The sequence below is a fragment of the Pogonomyrmex barbatus genome, unplaced genomic scaffold (assembly GCF_055798465.1).
Source record: "Pogonomyrmex barbatus isolate J1 unplaced genomic scaffold, ASM5579846v1 scaffold12, whole genome shotgun sequence".
Lineage (NCBI taxonomy): Eukaryota > Metazoa > Arthropoda > Insecta > Hymenoptera > Formicidae > Pogonomyrmex > Pogonomyrmex barbatus.
The window spans coordinates 2,055,566-2,076,877 of NW_028297108.1; the positions used below are offsets into that span (position 1 = coordinate 2,055,566).

A 21,312-nucleotide genomic window follows, 5' to 3' on the forward strand; every position below is an offset into this window, starting at 1 on the left:
AAGGAAGAGGTGTGTCTTCGTGCTTCCTATGCTTCTCCTTGTAATCTCCATGCAAACGTCTAACAATATTGTCACAGCTACATCGAATTGCACGCATATTTTACGCATTTGCACGTGGCTACACGCTCACGGTGCATTTGCGAAGAAAATATATGTGCCGCAGTACAAACATTTAAAGTTTTCCAAGAAGAATAAGCGTACGTAAAAAAAGCGTTGATAAAAAAGAGGAAAAACGGGAATAAAATCTTAAATTTCATGTGTAATGCCTATTTTCTTCAATTTTAGTTAATTATGCAAATACAGTTTTACATAATGTAACTATATATGTATTCGTTAAATGACTTGTTTTCTATAAAATTTGTTAATAATATTATGATTAATATTAATTAAAATTTTTATTAGCAAAATATATTAATAAAATGTATTGTATGATTAACATTTAAGTAAAGCATTTATTTTTTTTTATAAAAAGAATCATGACGGTATTATCAGCATCGTTATCAAATATACTGGATAAGTGATATATTTACAATTTATACAATTGTTTTTTTCTTTTGTGTTTTCTATTTATTTATTATATTTATTTTCACTATGTTTTCACTAATCTCTCTCAAGAAAATTTAAATTACCTCCTGTGTATAGTAATTATCGTGTGCAGAATTCGGAAACTCCGTTGATTTGTTCTTTATTACTAATTATATATAGCTATTAATTGTTTCCTTAATTTTACTAGTCATAGTAGAAATCTTCCATTTTTTTCTATTTTTATCTTTGTTTTTCAGCTCTCTCAGTTTTTCTCACAATTCTTCGACTTTACTCTATATTCTTTGTTTTTCATTTCAAATGTGTTTTTTATATCTTTTTGTCTCTTTTTTTTATATTGCATTTGATTGACGTGACTGATTCATAATATAGAAGTTAATCAGTTATAATAAAAAGTAGATAATCTTAAAAAATATATTAATTAATTTTTTGCTTGTTAACTGGATAAATTCTTTTTAACTGGATAATAGAATTAGACTGTGCTAATTGCCATTGTTCAGTTTAAATTCTGTTTAAAAACGATTTATTTTATTATATTTTTTATTTTCCATTTAAACAAATTATGCGTAACTCATAGTTCCGAGACACATTCAGCATACGATCCTTTTTGTTAAAAGGATCTCAGATAATCTCAGTTGTTTGAAGGCGTTCTTCTTGCTCGGGCATAATTAAAAGGATATTAATAAGTACAGTCTAGTTGAGACGGAAGGACAAAACGCAAATGAATTTAGCAAAGTATATATATATATATACACACACACACACACACACACACACACACACACACACACACACACATATATATAGGTGTGTGTGTGTGTGTGTGTGTGTGTGTGCGCGCGCGTGCGCGCGCGCGCGTGTGTGTGTGTGTCACAGATCTTAGAATATTATAGGAAACGCTTGTCTTTCTGATTATAATACTGACTATTAGAATGTAGAATGAAAATTCGCCATTGAAATCTCCGGAGAATAATATCTCTATTTTTCTTTCTTCTTCTTCCATTATCATTGTCTGTTCTTCTTTCTCAGTAAGCGTATTCTCTGTTAAGATGGATATAAAAGCTGCTGGAATAATTAATACTGACAATTGGATGAGAAATTAACTGGTAAATTGTTTACGAAAAATAAAGATTCTAAAGGAATTAATATATTATAATTGAAAAGTCATATCTATTTAACAAAACTATTTAGAATAATTATAATATTAAAGCTTGATTATTATCACAAAATCTTTTTCAGATTTATATTCAATATAAATACATTTTTAATATGTTTTACTTTAGAAATATGATAATATATTATATATTGATAACAAACAAATAATATAATGTAAACTTGTATAATATCAATAATAATTAGAAAACAATAAAATTTAATAAATAGTAGTTAATTGATAAAAAGAAAATTAAATGCTTAATAATTATAAAATTTAATTTTTTCGTATAATGTTTTATATTACTGTAATTGTTTTCTCTAGTTAATTCTTTTCCTCTTTTTTTCTTCTAAGAATAAAAAATAGTCTTTTGACACTTCAATATTATAAATTATTAAAATAATAGAGGATTAAATAAATATTTATTTTCACAGTATTCTAAAACTATAATAGGGCGCTTGGATTCTCCATTGTAACGCAGAAAAAAATGTTTCTATAATTGTTAATGACTTTAATCATTGTGCCTTACCGTGAATCGGATCCTTTCGAAATCTTTCCCAAGCTAAACTTGTCCATGACGATTATTCTATTCCGTGGCATTTTCCACAGTCCGTTCTGCGAAATCTCGAAAGTTGCATTCGAAAAGGGACGGGAAAACAAATTGTATGGAAAGATGAAACAGTCTTAATGGACTCTTAGAAAGGCAGCGGAGTTACGCGGAGGAAGGAAAGATGGGTTAAGTAAAACGCCGCTGGAGCGTCGGACGATGCTGCTGGTGAACACGCCTCGGAGCTCGCCTCGCGGAGTTTTCTCTCTTTCTCCCACTCTCTCTCCTTTTTCAACTGTTGTGCAAAATATTATTCAAAGCGATGATGAAAGAACGACGGAGCGTGCGAGGGGTAACAACGAATCGGACGAAAGGAATAGGGGTGAGACGTAGGTAGCGGGAATATATCCCAGCAGCCACCGTTTCCATCCCTGTTGCGGCCCTCGTCATGCTAGGCAAGCGAGAGTTGTCTATCCCGTCGCTAACTTCATTTAAGTTTTGATCCTTTTATAGGGTACTCCATGCTAACTTTCCATATCGAGCATTGAAGGAGACACTTTAAAATCTCGAATGGAAAAGACTATTGAACTCAGGGTAAGGCGTAGTCGCCACGTCGCCGATTGTGGTGTTTCCTGGACAAAGATAGTTAGAAAAAAAAAGAAATATGAGAGAAAGACGAAGAAAAAAAAAAGAGGAATTAAACTTTGATAGAAGATTATGCGACGAAGAGGTGGCAGTCCTATGTTCGCGACCTGCAAGCAAAAGAGAAGCTCGGCTTTTATTACATTGAGTCGCTGGAAACGAGGCGCAGTTCATCGGATTATACATTGCGCTAAAATGCAGATACAAATTTTCCGAGAACCATGACCTCATTCTTCTCCATTCTTCCGCATCCGTCCGTCGTGTCGTCCGTTCTATCTCTCGCTCTTCCCATGCCGTTATTTCTTTGCTATTCCATTTTCTTTCTCTTTTTCTTTCCTCACCATTCGACTTTCCTTTTCGTCTTCTTTCATTCTCTTTGTCATCAGCTAGTCTAATGCTTATTTGTACTTCGCCATTAACCTCGTCGTAAGCCCTGTGCTCTGCCATTCCCCATCGTTAAGTCCCTTACAAAACTTCAGCCCTTTTATCTTGCCGGACAGTGTTTCTTCCTCGTCATTGTTACGCGTTATCCAGGATGCTGAAAGTTACTGCATTTTATTCATGGTGAAACCACGCGCCAAAGAAGACTGATGACTGACGGTATTAAAATGCTTTCACTGACACTCTCATCCGACTGTCAAGCTTATTATCGTTGTTTTAAAAACATAAAAGAATTATATTGTGTTCGTAAAGATAAAGATTCCGACATCACGCGTTTATTTTAGCGCAATTGTCTTACATTGAGTCAAGATTTTAGATTTACTCGCATTTATTACGTTTTTGTAATCGCATATATATATTTATTTATAGATTAATTAACATTTAACAACAAAATTCAATAATGGAATAAAAATTATTTTTGTTGAAATAACCTTGAAAATCATTTTATGTGAAAAGATCGAAGTTTTTAATAAAAAATACTATTTAATATTTTTTCTTACAATTTTTAATATTAATAATAACGTTATAATATATTGTGAATTATTAAGTTTTTTATTATGAATAATTATCTTATTGCTTTTAACAACATATGTTATAACTAAACTATAAAATATTTTACTTGAGATTAAATTTACAATTAATTTTGTTTCACTACTATTAATTAAAATATGTTTAAAGTAATTTCTGAGAATTCCTCTATAGAATGACAGAAGCCTAAGATGAAACAATGTGTCTTCTACGATACGTCGAACAAGTTTTAGAACTTCCTTGCAGTTCGCATGGAATTGTGGGAGGCACGTTATCGGATACATCACATATCGAAGGCTTCAAAGTTGATATGATATCGATTAAGCCATTGTTCGGAAGATCCTGGAGAGCTTCTAGGACATGCCCAAGGCGTGGGAAGTAGCGAATGCAAAAGAGAGAGAGAAAGGATAAAGAGAAGGAGAGAGAGAGAGAGAGAGAGAGAGAGAGAGAGAGAGAGAGAGAGAGAGAGAGAGAGAGAGAGAGAGAGAGAGAGAGAGAGAGAGAGAGAGAGAGAGAGAGAGAGAGAGAGAGAGAGAGAGAGAGAGAGAGAGGGGGGGGGGGGAGACAGACAGAAAGGGAGGAGTCGAATTTTCGTCCATAAAAGAAGGAAATCTCTTATCGTTCTTCGTGTGTTCATAACGTACACACAATCTACAGAGATCTACATGTACACGCCTTCGGGGATCCTTTTGTGCCCGCGCCACATTATAGGGACTGGTGCATTAGACAGAGTAATATGGCTGGAGGAATTCCAATTGCAGCACGGCCACGTCGTTCGGTTTAACGATTTCGTCGGACTTCAGAGAATACGGAGCTTCTATACACAGAAGAGGAGTGGGCTTGTGTATATACTGTTCCGTTGACATGTTTAAAGACCGTTATATATCTCACAGCTAGAGAGAATTGCAGGTTGCCTTGGGCCGCGTGCAAATGTATCAATATTCATCCCGTCGATTTGACCATCGTAAAATACGTCGGAGAGTTGTTATATATTAGAGTTGTTGTATATTATGCGAAGCATACGATAGTTATCACCATGCGAGCATTATACATCACGAGCCACTTCATTCTTACGTATCTTGTTATTTTTATTTATACATCTGCAAATACATATGCATACATAATTTAACGTAAATTTGTGTTCGAGCATATAATTTCATTGATAATCTTACGTCACTATTGTTACTGCTATCATTAATGCTAATTAATGCTAATTGTAAAAGCAAATTCATATAGATAGATCTAATCAAAATTTTATTATAAGTAAACAGTTTTTTATTCTTAATTCATTGTAACATATAAATACAAAAGATTTAAAGATATATGCGAAATTATTTACTCCTGTTTGCTACAAAATAATTCTGTCATATAGCAATAAAAATATGTGATGGTAGAAGACTGCCAACTGGCGCAACAGTGCTATCTCTATCTTTGGAAAACTATTAGTGCGTTATTTTATTTTTAATGATCAATGATATTTTAATGATCAATTACTCTTAGCTTCTTTTTTATTATGTATCTACGTATTGCACAGAGATATCAATTTTTGGCAAAATCCAAAAGTATTTGATGCAAATAGATTTTCACCTGAGAAGATTCGTCATGATTATTCAGCACTTTCGTCATGATTACTCGATGCTGGACCACGTAACTGCATTGGTAAACTATAATTTTTATATTCTGTTATAAACACCATATAAACACAAATTGCAATATACATCAAATTGTAGGTCAATGATTTGTTTTACTACAGGTAAAGGTAATGATAGCCCCTTCGATACATAATTTCTATTTGGAACCTATGGATTATTTAAAGGACTTATCATCCAAGATTGATTTGGTATTTTGTTCTCTTCGTAAAATGTAAAATTTATTTCAATTATTGAAATGCATACAAGCATTTAAAGGGAATTGGAACTCATAAACTTTAAAATGGATATGTTGCCAAAAATTATTATATATACTACATACATAATTAAATAATAATACATATTTTATAAATCTTGTTATTACTGTAGAGTACATAGCGCTAATTTATGATATATGTCACAACTAAATTAAATAAAAGTAAACATCTGTATTCAATATATTATGTTTCTTTTCTTTCATTTACCATTCGCTTTTGTAAAAATAAAATGAATTGACATGTATGCTAAATAACTTCTGCTTATAATGAAAACTTAACAATGATATTAATAATTATGTCTTATTTTTAATATTAATATTAATTTAATATTAATAAGATAAATAAGAGATTCTTAATGTTCCATATTTGATATTTTTTTAAAAGGGAAATTGGATATTTTAAGGGACTTATAATATTTATCTCATTTTTATGCAAGAAGATTTAATAATAAATTTGTAAAAGAAATAAAACATTTTTTGAAACAATTGTTTGTATGTTATATATAATAAAATAGTTAATTATAATATTAAATATTGCAAGTATATTTTCAATATTAACTTTTTATGTAATATATCATTCATATATATTACACATTATAAATCTTTTATCAACTAATAAAATTATATTATAATTTACAATTAAATTCTTCTTCAATTATTAAAAATTAATATTCGTATAATATACTAAACTGTAACTCATTTTAAACCCTATCCAAACTACATTTTGATTTGAATTAAAATCTAATATCAAAAATTTTTTAATTATTAATCTAATAATATAATTTTAAAACAACAATATATAAATTTCTAAACAGGTTTATCCTATCGTGGATTATCAATTTATATAACAAGTTCCTCTAATTAACTATAATACTGCCAAATTTATTAATTTTAATGATTATACATTTAATCACCAGTCCCACAAAATATTTATTTTGAATAATAGGGTATCTAATCCTAGTTTTTCAACAAACTTTTCATTAAATAAATCATATTTTCAACAAATTTATCTCATTTACAACTTAAATTAATTATTTCACCAAATAAATTAAAATAAAAAATAAATTCATTTCAATTAAAATATATAATATATAATATATATAATTACATAAAAAAATATTTAATTTTGTTAACAAATTTATTACAAATTTTATATGATTATAATAAAAGTATTATTCAATCTATTTAATATTGCTTGTTTATAAATTAATATTAATATTATCTTATCTATATTTTATCCACTGTGATAATTTCAATTGTTTCACTGATAATAACCTTATAGTATCGACATTATGTTTGCTAAGCAAAGTAAATAATACTGATTCATGTAAGATATGATTCTTAGTTTTATAAAAGACTGTGTATTTTGTAAAAATGAGTTAGTATCAGTTAAAGTAAATTAGTAAGTTAAGTAAGCTAATTAAATTCTTAATAAGAGTATAATCGATAAAATTTATGTAATAAGAAAATATTAACGTATTTAAAATGTATATAAATAAATAAAAATAAAATTTAAATAAATATTATATCAGTACTTAATTATAAATATTCAAAAATGTTTTACATAAGGCTGCTGCCATTTTACTTCGTTGATAAATTCTATAAATGAATAAATAATATAATATTATAATATTTACGTATTTTTTATTCAAAATATGTATATTTTATAAACATGGATATAAATACTTTAGATGTTACACAGATATTTATATTAAAAAAATTCTTTTTTTTTCATTTTTTTATCAATAATATAACATAATTAAACATTTTAATTGTGTATGTATATATACATTATGAAGATATTTAAAAGTTAAGATTTTATTCGAATTGAAACAAATATTATGTATTTTTTGAATCAAGATTTGAAATAACAGGAAGTAGAAGAACTTGATTGAAACTGTTGGATCAAGGAACGATGATGATTGTTATCATATTATTATTACTTATCTTTACTTTATTGATATATAATTATTACATTAATTATGGAAGAAATGGACGACTCATCAATCTTCTACCAGGACCACCGGGTTATCCAATTATTGGATGTGTATTAGAATTTCTAGTTTCACGAGGTAAATCAAAATTTTTAATATATTTTTAGAAATTGACTTTACTTTTTTCAATATAATATAAATAATAAAATTCATGAATTTTTTATTTTATAACGATAATATTATTTTGATATATTCACGATGATAACATTATTATATTCTAATTACATTTAATAATTGCATATACATATTCGTAGTTTAAACTTACTTTATTTATATTTTGAACAATAATATTTATTTTCTTAATTAATTATTATTAGTTAGAGTAATATATTTTAAAACAATATAAATTTTATCAGTAATAAATATGTTTTAAAATACTGTATTTTTATAATATACGAAAGTAGTTAATTTATAATAATCTGCACTTTATTTTTCAAATTTATTAAAATGACATTATAAAATTTATATAAATTTTTTAACATTATTTTTTAATATTTTTGCTTTTTGTAATCTTTTTGTACTTTTTCGTGCTCTTAATTTAATAATTTATTAGATTATTTATACTTCTTTGGAAGTATAAATACTATTTCTCAAATATATAATGTCTCAATGCACTTTGATTATAAAAGATTATAAAAAAATGAATTTTTGAGCAAACAGGTGATAATTTAAATGAATGAAAAGATTATGTAAAAATTCCTGGATCTCAGTTACTGAAAAGATATAAAAGTAAAGCAACTGTAAATAAGTATTTAAAATATAAAAAAAGCAATGCATGCATAGTTAAAAGTCCAAGGAAAAAAATATTTCCTTTTTAAAACACATGTTATAAAACGTTAACCTATTGTTAATCTATAAAATGTTGAGCTAAGTATATTAAAAAGTATATTAAAGTAATATTATGAAATGATATGCATATACATTTTCTAATGTTATTTTAATAAATTTTCAAAGTAAGAGTAATAATTTATTTTCTCACACACACACACACACACACACACACACACACACACACACACACACACACACACACACACACACACACACACACACACACACACACACACACACACACACACACACATACACACATATATATACATATATACATATGTTGTGTGTGTATAACAAAAATTCAACAAATAATTATAATAATTATAATGCATTGTACTTGTAAATTCTTGATATTTATAATTGCATTTTTCTTGCATTTTTTCGATTTAATTAAAAATTTTTTAGTATAGACTCAGAAGATGGTTTATAAGCACAACTACGTGGTAATAAAAAGTAATTTACAAAAGAAATATATAGAATATACATTTAATGATATACTTTTATATCAACATGATTGTAATATTTACCTTTCAACTTGTAAAAACTTATGTATATACATATATTACATGCGAGAGATCATTTCATGTTGCCTTCTAAATATACTGATTGTCATCTTGTTAATTTGACAAAATTATTATAAAACAATAAAATAGTTAATGGTTAAAACAATAAAAGTTGTAATGTCAGATATATTGAAGTATAATAATTATTATTATAATTATTATAATAATTATTATGATATTGATTCATATAAATCGCTGACTTATTTTTATACGTTTTTCAAAGTTTGAAGTTTGAGTAATCTAATTTAAAAAAATCAAGGAAATATATACATTTTAATCCTTTTAATTAGACGATATAAAGATTATTAAAGATTATTATTAATATAATACATTATAATATATTATATTATGTTATTATATTATATTATATTAATATAATATTATTATTAATATAAATGTTATATTATACATATTTCTGATAAAATATTTATTTAAATTTTGTTATTCATCTGTAAAAGATTCTGATTTTTTTTAAATGATATATTGCTCAAGATTTAAAATATATAACTGTTTTATCTATTTTATTACATATTTTTAAAAAATAAAATTTAAATAGCTATATAACTCTGAATATCAGAATTATTTAGTTGTTAGATATTTATTATGCTGATATACATTGCTGGAATTTACAATTATATATTAAATATTTGAGAAAAGAAAATATTGTGGTTTTTAAAACGTATTTATAACATTTATTATTAATATATTATTGTTTTTTTCGTATTAATATCTTTCATATTAATATGCAGCGAATACATAATTGGCTTAGTCATTTTGCTACTGATAACCTATATCGTATCAATGTATCCATGTCAAAAACAAATATAAGAAACATTTGAGATATAAGAAACAGTTGATAAAACGTTTGTCAATAATAATAAGATATTGCTATAAAAATTATCTAGTTTGTGCGAAAAAATCCAGCAATCAACTAATTTCAATGAACAAATAAAAACATAAGCGCATAATAAGAGAATTCTATCATTAAAGTGCCTTATGTAGTATAAAAATAGTTGTGTTTTAAATAAAAATTGAAATAAAATTATTAAAATACTTAAGTATTTTAATATATGTAAAAATAAACTATATAAAAATGAATTAAATAATTCTTAACAGATTTTTCACTTTACGTTATGCATATGCACATATTTTATTAAAATAAATACATTATATCTCTTCAAAGTCTTTAACAATAAAATACAAATAATCTATTTTAATGTATTTTTTATTGGTCAAACATTCAAAATATTAAGACAACCATTAAGACATGAATATTGGTTTAATGAAAATTAATTAATACATATATATGCACATATTTATTAATACGTGCAATTTAAAAATAAAAAGATTAGAAGGCTAAAGAATATTGAATTTGATTAAAACTGAATTAAATTAATAATTGATTAAGTCAATTACCATATCAACAAACAATGATACTTACTGTTATTATTTATTTTTATTATATGGTATAATTTAATGTTTATATCTAATGTTTTTATATTGATAATATGACAATATACTTATATAATTATATTATAATATAATTTATAAAACGTACACTTCGTAAACATACAATGACAACTCGTTGTTAATTTATATCACTTAATAAAAAAATTAATATTCTATTTATATAGATTATTGCGAAAAGAAAATTATATCATGAGCGCATTAATGGTCAATATTTGAAAAATTTTAATAACGACACGTTGACAGAAATTGATAACACAGAAGTAATTGAAAGTATGTAATGTAAACACAAATTTTATATAATTTCAATTTTAATACTCAATTTTAATAGTCAGTAGTTAACAAATAAATTATGCAATAAAATCAATATTGTATGTTTATTTGTTTATGTTTTTTTGTATTAATGGATAAGAAGCGACTTGCAATGTTTTTCTAATAGTGGCGATTTTTAATTGATGACTGATTTAAATATCAGTGGAGAAATTGATATTTTTATGTCTGAGGTATGTATTTTTAATTATTTTTATGCATTGTCCTTATGCATTATTTAAATGTATATCAATACAAGTATTATGATTTTAAAGTCAAAATAATATAGCGACAAATTTATGTTTTATTTTAATATTGCAATAAATAAATAGTAGAAATCAAGTAGAATTTGCAGTATATTCTATTTAAATACATTGAAATAATATATACTGTTGATTTTTATTGTTAATTTTTTATCATACTCTGATCATCAGATCCTGTTGTATTTCAACTTATAGCAAACTGATTAGAGTCTGTAGCAGATACTGCAATCAACTTTTGCAGAGTTGATTACTAAGTGTATAATCACGTCATAAACATGTGCGCGTGCAGAAGTTTTTATGCATTGGATTGTTTGCAGTTAGATTTAATGAGATTCTATGTGCGTGCTGTTTATGGCAACTATGTTATTGCGTTGCTATCTTCTAAAGATATAAATAATTGACTACAAATGATGTAAGGCAGTGTAGAGACAGAGTTATATACTTTCAACTGCAGCATTTGTCTTATTTCATTGCATTTCCATCTTTCTCATCAAAATGACGTGGCCGTATCTGATTCGTGTTCGACCACTAGTTATATCACCAGTCATCATGATATAAGAATGAATCATGATAATTATATAAGAAGTTTACATACAAGTTTATATATGAGAAGGTTGTCTTCAAAAAGAAGGCAGTGATTGTGTTGTAATCAATAAATGAGGTAGTTCCAAAGTTTTCTGTAAATGTGTATAAATTTATTAGTTACAATCTTAAAAACGCAATTAAAACTATTTTTAGTTTTTAAAAAGTGTAATGTACATGTGAAATTTGTGCGTCTATAAGATTCCCTAAAAATATAAAAATAAAATCAATATTAATTTAAAAATATTATAAAATTTTATGAAGTTAATAGATATTTATTCTCTGTTGTATATCTTGTGTTAGAAGATAAACGTTGTTGAATATTATAAATATATTTAAACAAATTCAAATTTTATAAAATATATAATTTATATCAGCGTTTCTGTAAAATGTACATAACTTTTAAAAATTATATAAGATATGTTTATCTTAATAAAACTTTTACTAGAAAAAATTTTTTCAGAAATATAAATGTTATTATAAAATATGTTTTCATTTTAGATATCACAAAAATACAATTTGTTAAGAAAAAACAATATATTCTTACAATATATTTTAATAAAAATATAATTTTAGTAAAATATATAAATAACTGTCATATATCTAATAATATTTAATATTAATAATGCAATAAATATTAAATATTGACTATTAATATCAAAAAAAGAAGTAAAAATAAAAATAGATAATTTTATATTTAAATAATCCTTTTAGAAGTAGAACAAATATTATATGTCGCATATGATATTATTGTATAAAATCATAATATATATTATATAACAATATTTAATGTTTTGGCAAAATATAATTAATAAAAAGTTTTTCAAATAAAGTTTTTAAATAAAACATTATGTAACATTATGTAACATTATGTAAGTTACAAAAGAAGTTACAAAAGATATAAGTTACAAAGATAAAGATAAATACATATATACATATACAATACATATATATTTCACTTACATATATCTCTATTTTATAACTGCTTATAATTATTTCTGATATTCATACACATTATAAATTTTCTATTATATTAAATTTTCTTTTGATACGTTTTTTGTTATTTAATAGTTTTTGTATTGACATGATACAATATCATCATTTATCTTTTATTACAGCATATTATATGATTGTTATCATATAATTTAAAAGAAAGGAGTAAGACAAAATTGAAGGGAATTTTATGCTTAACTCTTAAATCATAAACAATGATTATCAGTTTATTGCTGTTTTGTTCTTTCCTTATACTATTATATTATTATATACTTCATTATGAAAAGTTCGTGCGACATATTAATAACATACCAAGTATGCCGTCACATCCATTGCTCGGTCATACTATAACATTGTGGTTGTGCACACAAGGCAAGTAAAACTATTTGAAAATCTTCATTTTTAATTTCATTTCTAATTTCATTTGATTATATGTTTATTGATAAGATAATTAAAAAAAATAAATAATTAATATAATTAAATCACATAGTGCTTAGCTCAAAAACAGATTGCAAAAAGTATATTAGGTTCATTTTTTATTTATATAACAATAATTTAATATATCTATAATTTTAATTTTTTATTTAATGTTTTTAAATATAAAAAAATGAATATTATGATTAGAGAGGTTTTATTGTATGTTTTTTATTCTCGAATAGTCTAATATATTGAGACAAATCAATTCTCTTAAATATTAAATTAAATAATAAGCTTTTATTTATATTTGATTGATAATGTATGTATAAATAATTTTATAGATATATTAAATCTATTTCATTTATAAATAAATTAAAAAAAAGTTTTTATATTTTTTATATTTTAGAAAGTCTCTGGAAGCTACAGCGTAAACTTTGTAAGGAATATTATCCACTTTATAAATTATGGTTAGGATCAATTGCTATGGTCAGCGTTCATCATCCAGATGATTTGGAGGTAAAGAAAATAGAGGACAAGTCAGTCATTTATCAATTTATTTTGTTAATGTATCATGTAGTATTTTAACAGTAATTTTCATATATACCTAATTGTAGCATAATTCAACGTCAATTGTCAATTTATTGATATAAGAGATAATTTTTGTTCATTGTGATTGTTACGTACAATATTTTATATATATATATATATATATATATATATATATAAAACATGTTTGTAGTAAATTTTTATACACATTGCATACTATTTCTTTATTTTATTATTTATTAAATATATAATTTAATAAAAATTATTTTACTTATTCTGATTTTTATTTTAGAAAGTATTAAGCAATCCAAAACATCATCTTTCTAAAGGTTATTTATATGATCCTTTAAAATCTTGGTTGGGAACTGGATTATTAATTAGTGACGGTATTGTAAACAATTTTTAATTCTAGCAGACAAAGAGTTTTAAATAAAATTTGTATAAAAAATTACATATATAAGATTTATATATATTTTACATAAAAATACAGTTAGTAATTAATAATATAATAAAATAGATATAAATATATATTTAATATTATTAGTATTTTTACATTTGGATACAAGATATTATAATTATTTTTATCTCATTAATAATAAGATGCTAAAATATAATACAAGTAAAAAAAATTAACAAATTATTGCAAAACTAAAAGTATCGTTACTTTAAGATAAAAAAATAGACATATATACATATAATCATTAAAAATTCATAAAAAAAACTATTATTTTGTAACTTTCAATAAATATTATTTCTGTGATATCAAATGTATTAACGAAATTGAACAAAGTTTAAAAAACAAATTTTAACACTAAAAATTAACAAACATGTTATCTTATTTCTGTTATAGGACAAAAATGGCACTCAAGGCGAAAGATATTAACACCTACGTTTCATTTTAATATATTAAAACAATTTATTGAAATACTGATTGAGGAAGGAAATCATATAACACAATCATTGAGAAATGTTAAAGACTCGACTGTCGATAACTTAGTGTCCTTTGTCAGTCATTACACGTTAAATGCAATATGCGGTAAATTAATATGAGTCCCAGACTTACCGTGACACCCGTTAATGGTAGATTCCTGAGATCCTGAGATTCCTGAGATCATTTTGAGATGAAAAGTTTAATATAAAAATGTCGTGGTTACAATAGTTTTCAATTTATAAGGGTTTAAATTTAACTAATCATTTAACTAACAAACTACAACGCGAAACATGGTACTTCCTCGACAAGTAGGAGTACGAGTAGATATTGGTTGTTAAAGTCTTTAATATGAAATAAATTCAATTAATTATATTATCAACTACGTGTTACTTGGATTTATCAGACTTTCAACGTAGTGGCTCTTTAGTAATTCGATGATTAATATTATTGATATCGATTAAAATCTTTTTCATTATCCCCCCCCCACTGAAAATATATATTGCGAAAAATATCATCTCAGTCAGGGATCGAATCTGAATCGCCTGCTTTCCGGGCAGACGTCTTATCCACTAGATCACTGAGGCCATGGTAATATTTATGGCAATATTCAAATAAGTCAAACATCTTTTTCAGTCGACGTGCGAATAAACAATACATAGATATAGGCCGAGTACATGTTAACTAACAAACTACAATGCACATGACATAAGTCAGACTTATTTGAATTACTTATCAATAGCGATCGAATTATTATAGAGTCACTACGTTGAAAGTCTGCTAAATCAAAAAACTGCAAATGCCCATCTTATTCCTTCGACTACCGAGGCATATGATGATATTTATTGCAAATAACGTATTTAGAATAATACGTCAACAATACAATGATACATATATATACGTATATTACAATATACATATACAATATACATATATACATGTATTCTTTTGAATCCCCACGACCGGTACTCCAGAGAGATGATGGTCCTATTCTCTCGATGGATGCAGGTCGGACAATTAGTAATATAATTAATTGAATTTATTTCATATTAAAGATTTTAGCAACCAAGGTCCTGCTTGCCGAGGAAATGCCATGTTTCGCATTGTAATTTATTAGTTAACATGTACTCGATCTATATCTATGTATTGTTTGACTAATCAAATTGTCTAAAATTCTCGCACTCAGGCACGGAATATTGCACAATAGTAAAGATGTTTTCAAATATTAAGTCTATTCTGCGAATTGATGTAATTCCACGTTTATTGTTGCAATTGTTTCCTATTTTTACCTTTTTATGTGTGTGCTGTTAATTAATTACGGAAATAATAACAGCATAATAAAAAATGGATGGAAATGCAATACGCATCGAATTGTCATAGCTGTCACATGTAATATGTCATAATTTTTTTCTATATTTTCTTTTTGTATCGATTATTCTCTATTATTATAATTATTGTGTTAAAGTACTATTTGTTATCGTTGATTTAATGGAATATCTTCTATCAAATTTATAAAATTGTCCCTTAAAAAATTTGCATAAATATTTCTTGTTAGTCTTAAAGGCATTTCAAAAGAACCAATCTGAAATTTTATATCAGTATTTTATGATTGTGTGTGTGTGTGTGTGTGTGTGTGTGTGTGTGTGTGTGTGTGTGTGTGTGTGTGTGTGTGTGTGTGCGTGCGTGCGTGCGTGCATGCGTGTGCGTGTTTAGTTATGTATATAGGTTGATTTCCTTCTTGTTCTAATAGCCATGTACAAAATTTCATTCTGCGTTTGTAATCTTGTGATAATAAATTTTATACCTTTGTGCAATAGTGTGCATGGAATTTATTTTCTTTTAAAACACGCTGTACTGCATTTCTTGAGATATTTAATTTTCGACTTATTTTGCGTATATTAGTAGAAGATTTCTCTTCTATCGTTCGTAAAACATCTATTATTATGTGTTATTTTATATTATTATATATAAAATAATACATGGAAATAAATATAAAATAAATAAAAAAATATTATTTATTAGTTCCTTATTAATTTGTATCACATGAATGTTGTTATTTATGACACATTACATGTGACAGCTGTGACAGTTCAATGCGTATTGTATTTTCCACATATTTTTTATTATGCTATTATTATTCCCGTAATTAATTAATAGCACACGCATAAAAAGGTAAAAATAAGAAACAATTGCAACAATGAACATGGAATTACATTAATTCGTAAAATAAAATTAATATTTGAAAACATCTTTATTACTGTGCAATGGTACGCTTGAAGATATGGTATTTTTAATAAAAAATCTGTTTTCCGTTCTATAATAATCAAATTATTAAAATTAAAATAACAAAAATAAGTACTTATGCAGTGTAATGTTTGTACATATATTTAGAAACTTCCATGGGCACTTCCTTACAAGAACTGGGCAACAAAGCCCAAGAATATCGTCAAGCAATCTACGAAATAGGAGGAATATTAATTTATAGGTAATTTATATAGATAACAATTCTAATTCAATACTTTATATTATAGTTACAATTGTTATTTTTAATATTTAAACAAAAAAATAAAATTGTTATAATATAATTATTAGAATACAGAAACATTACATATAAAATTTATACAAAAAATAAAGTTGTTAAAAAATAAATGATTTATTAAAATGTGTGATATTGTATAATGACCTATAGAACAATGAGGCCATGGATAGCTTCCGATACGATATTTGCACTGACGTCAATGGGAAGAAAGCAAGCTAAATGTTTGAAAATATTGCATGCATTTACTGAAAAAGTGAGTAAAATTGTAACATTTAAATAATTTTGTGAGAATTTTTCTTTAAATAAAATTATTATAAATTTAAGATAATCTTTTGATTTTATGATCTAATATTGACAATGTACTCTATGTCTTATTATGATAAAATATTAAAATAATAAAATCATATATCTTTTTTTGTAGGTTATTGAAGACAGAAAACAATATCATGAACGCACTAATGGACGATATTTAAACTTTGCAAATGGAATGGATAAACTTGACGATAACGAGGTGATAGGAAGTATGTATACACCGAATAATTTGTAATCTGTTTTATCATATAATATAAGTTGTTTCATCTATTTAAGTGAAAAAGAAACGACTCGCTATGCTGGATCTTTTAATATCGCTGGCTCGTGACAACCAAATAACCGATCAAGACATTAGAGAAGAAATCGATACATTCATGTTTGAAGTAAGCATTTTCATTGATATTGTATAAAAATTAAGAAAAAGAGAGATAAAACAAGGGAGAGGATGAAATTACATTTTTGTCCATGTAATTACAAAGATTATATAATCATAAATAAATATATTAAGTAAAAAAGAAATAAGTTAGCTTTAATAACAGATTATATATAGTCTGCATATATAATGCGGAAATAAATTTAAAAAAGTTTTCCTATTATACAGGGACATGATACTGTAGCGATGGGTATAACTTTTGCAATACTGACATTAGCTGAGCATAAAGATATTCAGGTATTTGATTTAATAATTTTTCTTTAGTAAACATACTATTAATTAATATACTAAAACAATTAATTAATTTTGATGTTTTATTTTTAATAAAAAATCTTTAAATAAAACTTTTGATTCAAAAACATATACAAAAAAATATCTTTCTGTTTTTATTTATAACTTAAAAATTTTTTTAAATACAAATAATGCAATACTTTAATTTAATTAATAATTAAAAAAAAATCATCAAAGAAAAATGTAACTTTGTTTCATGATAGGAATGTGCCAGAAAGGAAGTTAGTGATATCATGGAAGCAAATGATGGAAAACTTACTATGTCAGCTTTAAATGAAATGTCTTATTTAGAAAGGTGTTTGAAGGAATCATTAAGATTGCACCCTAGTGTCCCTTTCATATCGAGAGTCTTATCAGAAGATGTAAAGATGCGTGAGTAATTAATTAATTAAATATTTCAAACATAGAACAACGAGGAAAAATGTTATATAAAGCATGTCATATTTTTAAATATAAATTCATAAAGTTATTTAAAAACTGTTTATTTCTAAAATATTATTACAATTAGTTTCGTCAAGTATATAACAAATTTTCTAATTTGCAAGATTATTAATTTAGATAATAAAAAAATTGAAATTTAAATAAATAATAATTTATTAATATTTTTAAATTAATAATTTAGATGTATGTTTATTTTTCATAAATTTTATAAATTGTTTAAAAATTATCTTCTATGTAATATATATATATATATATATATATATGTATATATATATATATATATAAATCATATGTAAATTATACAGAGTATATAATCTAACATTGGAACTTGAAATATCTTTATTATTTTTTATGATACGAGAAAATATCTAAGGAAGAATTTATTTGCCTCAAAGAGATAAATATTATTATATTTTAAAAATTAAAAAATTTAATAAGAAGAAAAATTAAAAAAAAAATTTTTTTTTAAATTGTAATTTTTGAGATTTCAAGATGATCAGCAATTCTTTAGTGGGACAACTTTAGTGGATTTTTTTATTATTGCGATATTATTGCAAACAGAATGACAAATTCAATCATATATGATATGTTGACTTTCCGAGATGACCGACCAGATGACCCTTCGAGATATTACTATTCCAGACAAAATAAGTGGAATTCATGTGAATGAAGAATTCGTATCATGCTGCTTTGACTTATATCAGTTTTGTGAAAAATATTGCGTGTATTAATATGTGGATTAAGAGTTATTACAATTAAAACATTTATTTATTTGTTTATTTCAGTAAACGATTCTTTTTTCCAGGTTTTTAAAGAATTTGAAACTATTGGAGAAAGTTTGAATACTAGGATGTTCCCAATTAAGATTTTCTTGCATATTGCGACTAAGTCTGTATTAAATTTTGTCTACATTTGTCTACATTTTATTACGATTAAGGATTATAATATCACGTTTTTCAGTCAAATATGATATTGTCACAACGTAATCTATTAATCGTAAATGTATTAATAAATAAGTATAAATGTTAATTGTTTGTAAACAAAAGAATATAATATTATTCAAACAATATAATATAATATTATTCGAAACAATATAATATTATTCGTGATTGTGCCAACAGTCATAAAATCAAATTGTTTATAAGAAAAACATGTATATTGCATCCTATATACATTACATTATGATTTTATAATAAGCATCTCAATAACATATGGGGATCAGCATATCATACATGGTTGAATTTATTTCTTTGTTAGCTGTATTATTGTGATAATAAAAATATATTGTAATATTTAAAAAAATATTAAAAACTTTAAAATCTTGAAATCATTGTCTTAAAAAAATTTTGTTATTTATAATATTTACCTTTTCGAGGCAAAGAAGTAGACAACTAAATTCTTCTATATTTCTATTCTTATGTATTTTCTCGATTATCACAAGAAATAATAGAAATATTTCAGTTTCAAAAAATATTTTAGTTGCTAAATGACTCCCCTGTAAATCATTATACAAGGTGTTTCATAAATCGTAAATCGACGTCAATCATTCGAGAGATGTATGATCCTAAAAACAATTCAATTCAATTTTAACAAAAAAATTTGAAAGCAAAGCAATTTCAAATTTCAACATAAAAATGACGATAACTTGAAAACAAGACATTTCTTTCTATATTAACATCAATTTTCTTTCTTATTTTTGGGTCACCAATTACCTCCCCAATAATTGACTTTCACTTTTGAAATATATATATATATGTGTGTGTGTGTGTGTGTGTGTGTGTGTGTGTGTGTGTGTGTGTGTGTGTGTACATATATATATATATATATACATATAATACATACATATACATATACATACATATACATATATACATATAAATTATATATATATATATATATATATATATATATATATATATATATATAATTTATATGTGTTATTTTCAGAGTCATATTTGGTACCAACTGGATCAGTACTACATATTAATATCTATGATATTCATAGAGATCCCAATTTTTGGCCAAATCCAGAGATATTCGATCCAGACAGATTTTTGCCTGAGAAAATCAGAAATCGTCATCCATATTCCTATTTACCATTTAGTGCAGGACCACGAAATTGTATAGGTAATATATATAAAATATTAATAAATATTATTTTGTTATATAAATAAATACTAATATATTTATGAATAATAGGACAACGATTTGCTATGTTGGAAATGAAAGCTATAATGGCGCCGATACTATACAACTTTTATTTGGAGCCTGTAGATTATATAAAGGATTTTCAGTTTATATCAGATATTATAACTCGTGTTGCAGATCCTATCCGAGTAAAATGTGTTCCAATCGATCGCCACTAATTTAATTTAGAATCATACAATTTTATTAAATAAGAAGAAATTAATTTTGTTTAAAAGTATTTCAATATAAAGATCACTCAATGAGGTTGTTATATTTTTTTAAATAATATATATTTACTCCTTTTGGTATAACATACTAACTCATCTTTTAATTCTTAATATATTTGGATACATTTAATATAATAATAAATATAAAATGAATAAATATATAAATACTATATATTGTAAGATTTTATTATATAAAGAAGAATAAAATACACATTATACATATTATT

The 21,312-nt window shown here is 24.9% G+C and overlaps 1 protein-coding gene across 1 annotated transcript; it reads left to right on the forward strand.

Moving 5' to 3' along the window:
• Positions 1-11,699: 11,699 nt before the first annotated feature.
• On the forward strand, positions 11,700-21,310 carry LOC105425380 (cytochrome P450 4C1-like). The gene is made up of 13 exons (XM_089071880.1): positions 11,700-11,850; positions 12,890-13,140; positions 13,592-13,697; positions 14,020-14,113; positions 14,578-14,763; positions 17,047-17,140; positions 17,345-17,447; positions 17,616-17,715; positions 17,783-17,889; positions 18,108-18,176; positions 18,434-18,602; positions 20,619-20,798; positions 20,871-21,310. Exons 2-13 carry the CDS (start codon positions 12,980-12,982, stop codon positions 21,035-21,037), a joined length of 1,536 nt encoding a protein of 511 aa, XP_088928006.1. The 5' UTR covers positions 11,700-11,850; positions 12,890-12,979; the 3' UTR covers positions 21,038-21,310.
• Positions 21,311-21,312: the final 2 nt, after the last annotated feature.

Bases quoted from the DNA above. Each gene is read 5' to 3' on its own strand.
- LOC105425380 (XM_089071880.1), top strand. From the start codon at position 12,980: ATGATTATCAGTTTATTGCTGTTTTGTTCTTTCCTTATACTATTATAT. The intron at 14,114-14,577 runs GTATTGTAAACA...TTTCTGTTATAG, and splicing joins TGGATTATTAATTAGTGACG to GACAAAAATGGCACTCAAGG. The intron at 18,177-18,433 runs GTATTTGATTTA...GTTTCATGATAG, and splicing joins CTGAGCATAAAGATATTCAG to GAATGTGCCAGAAAGGAAGT.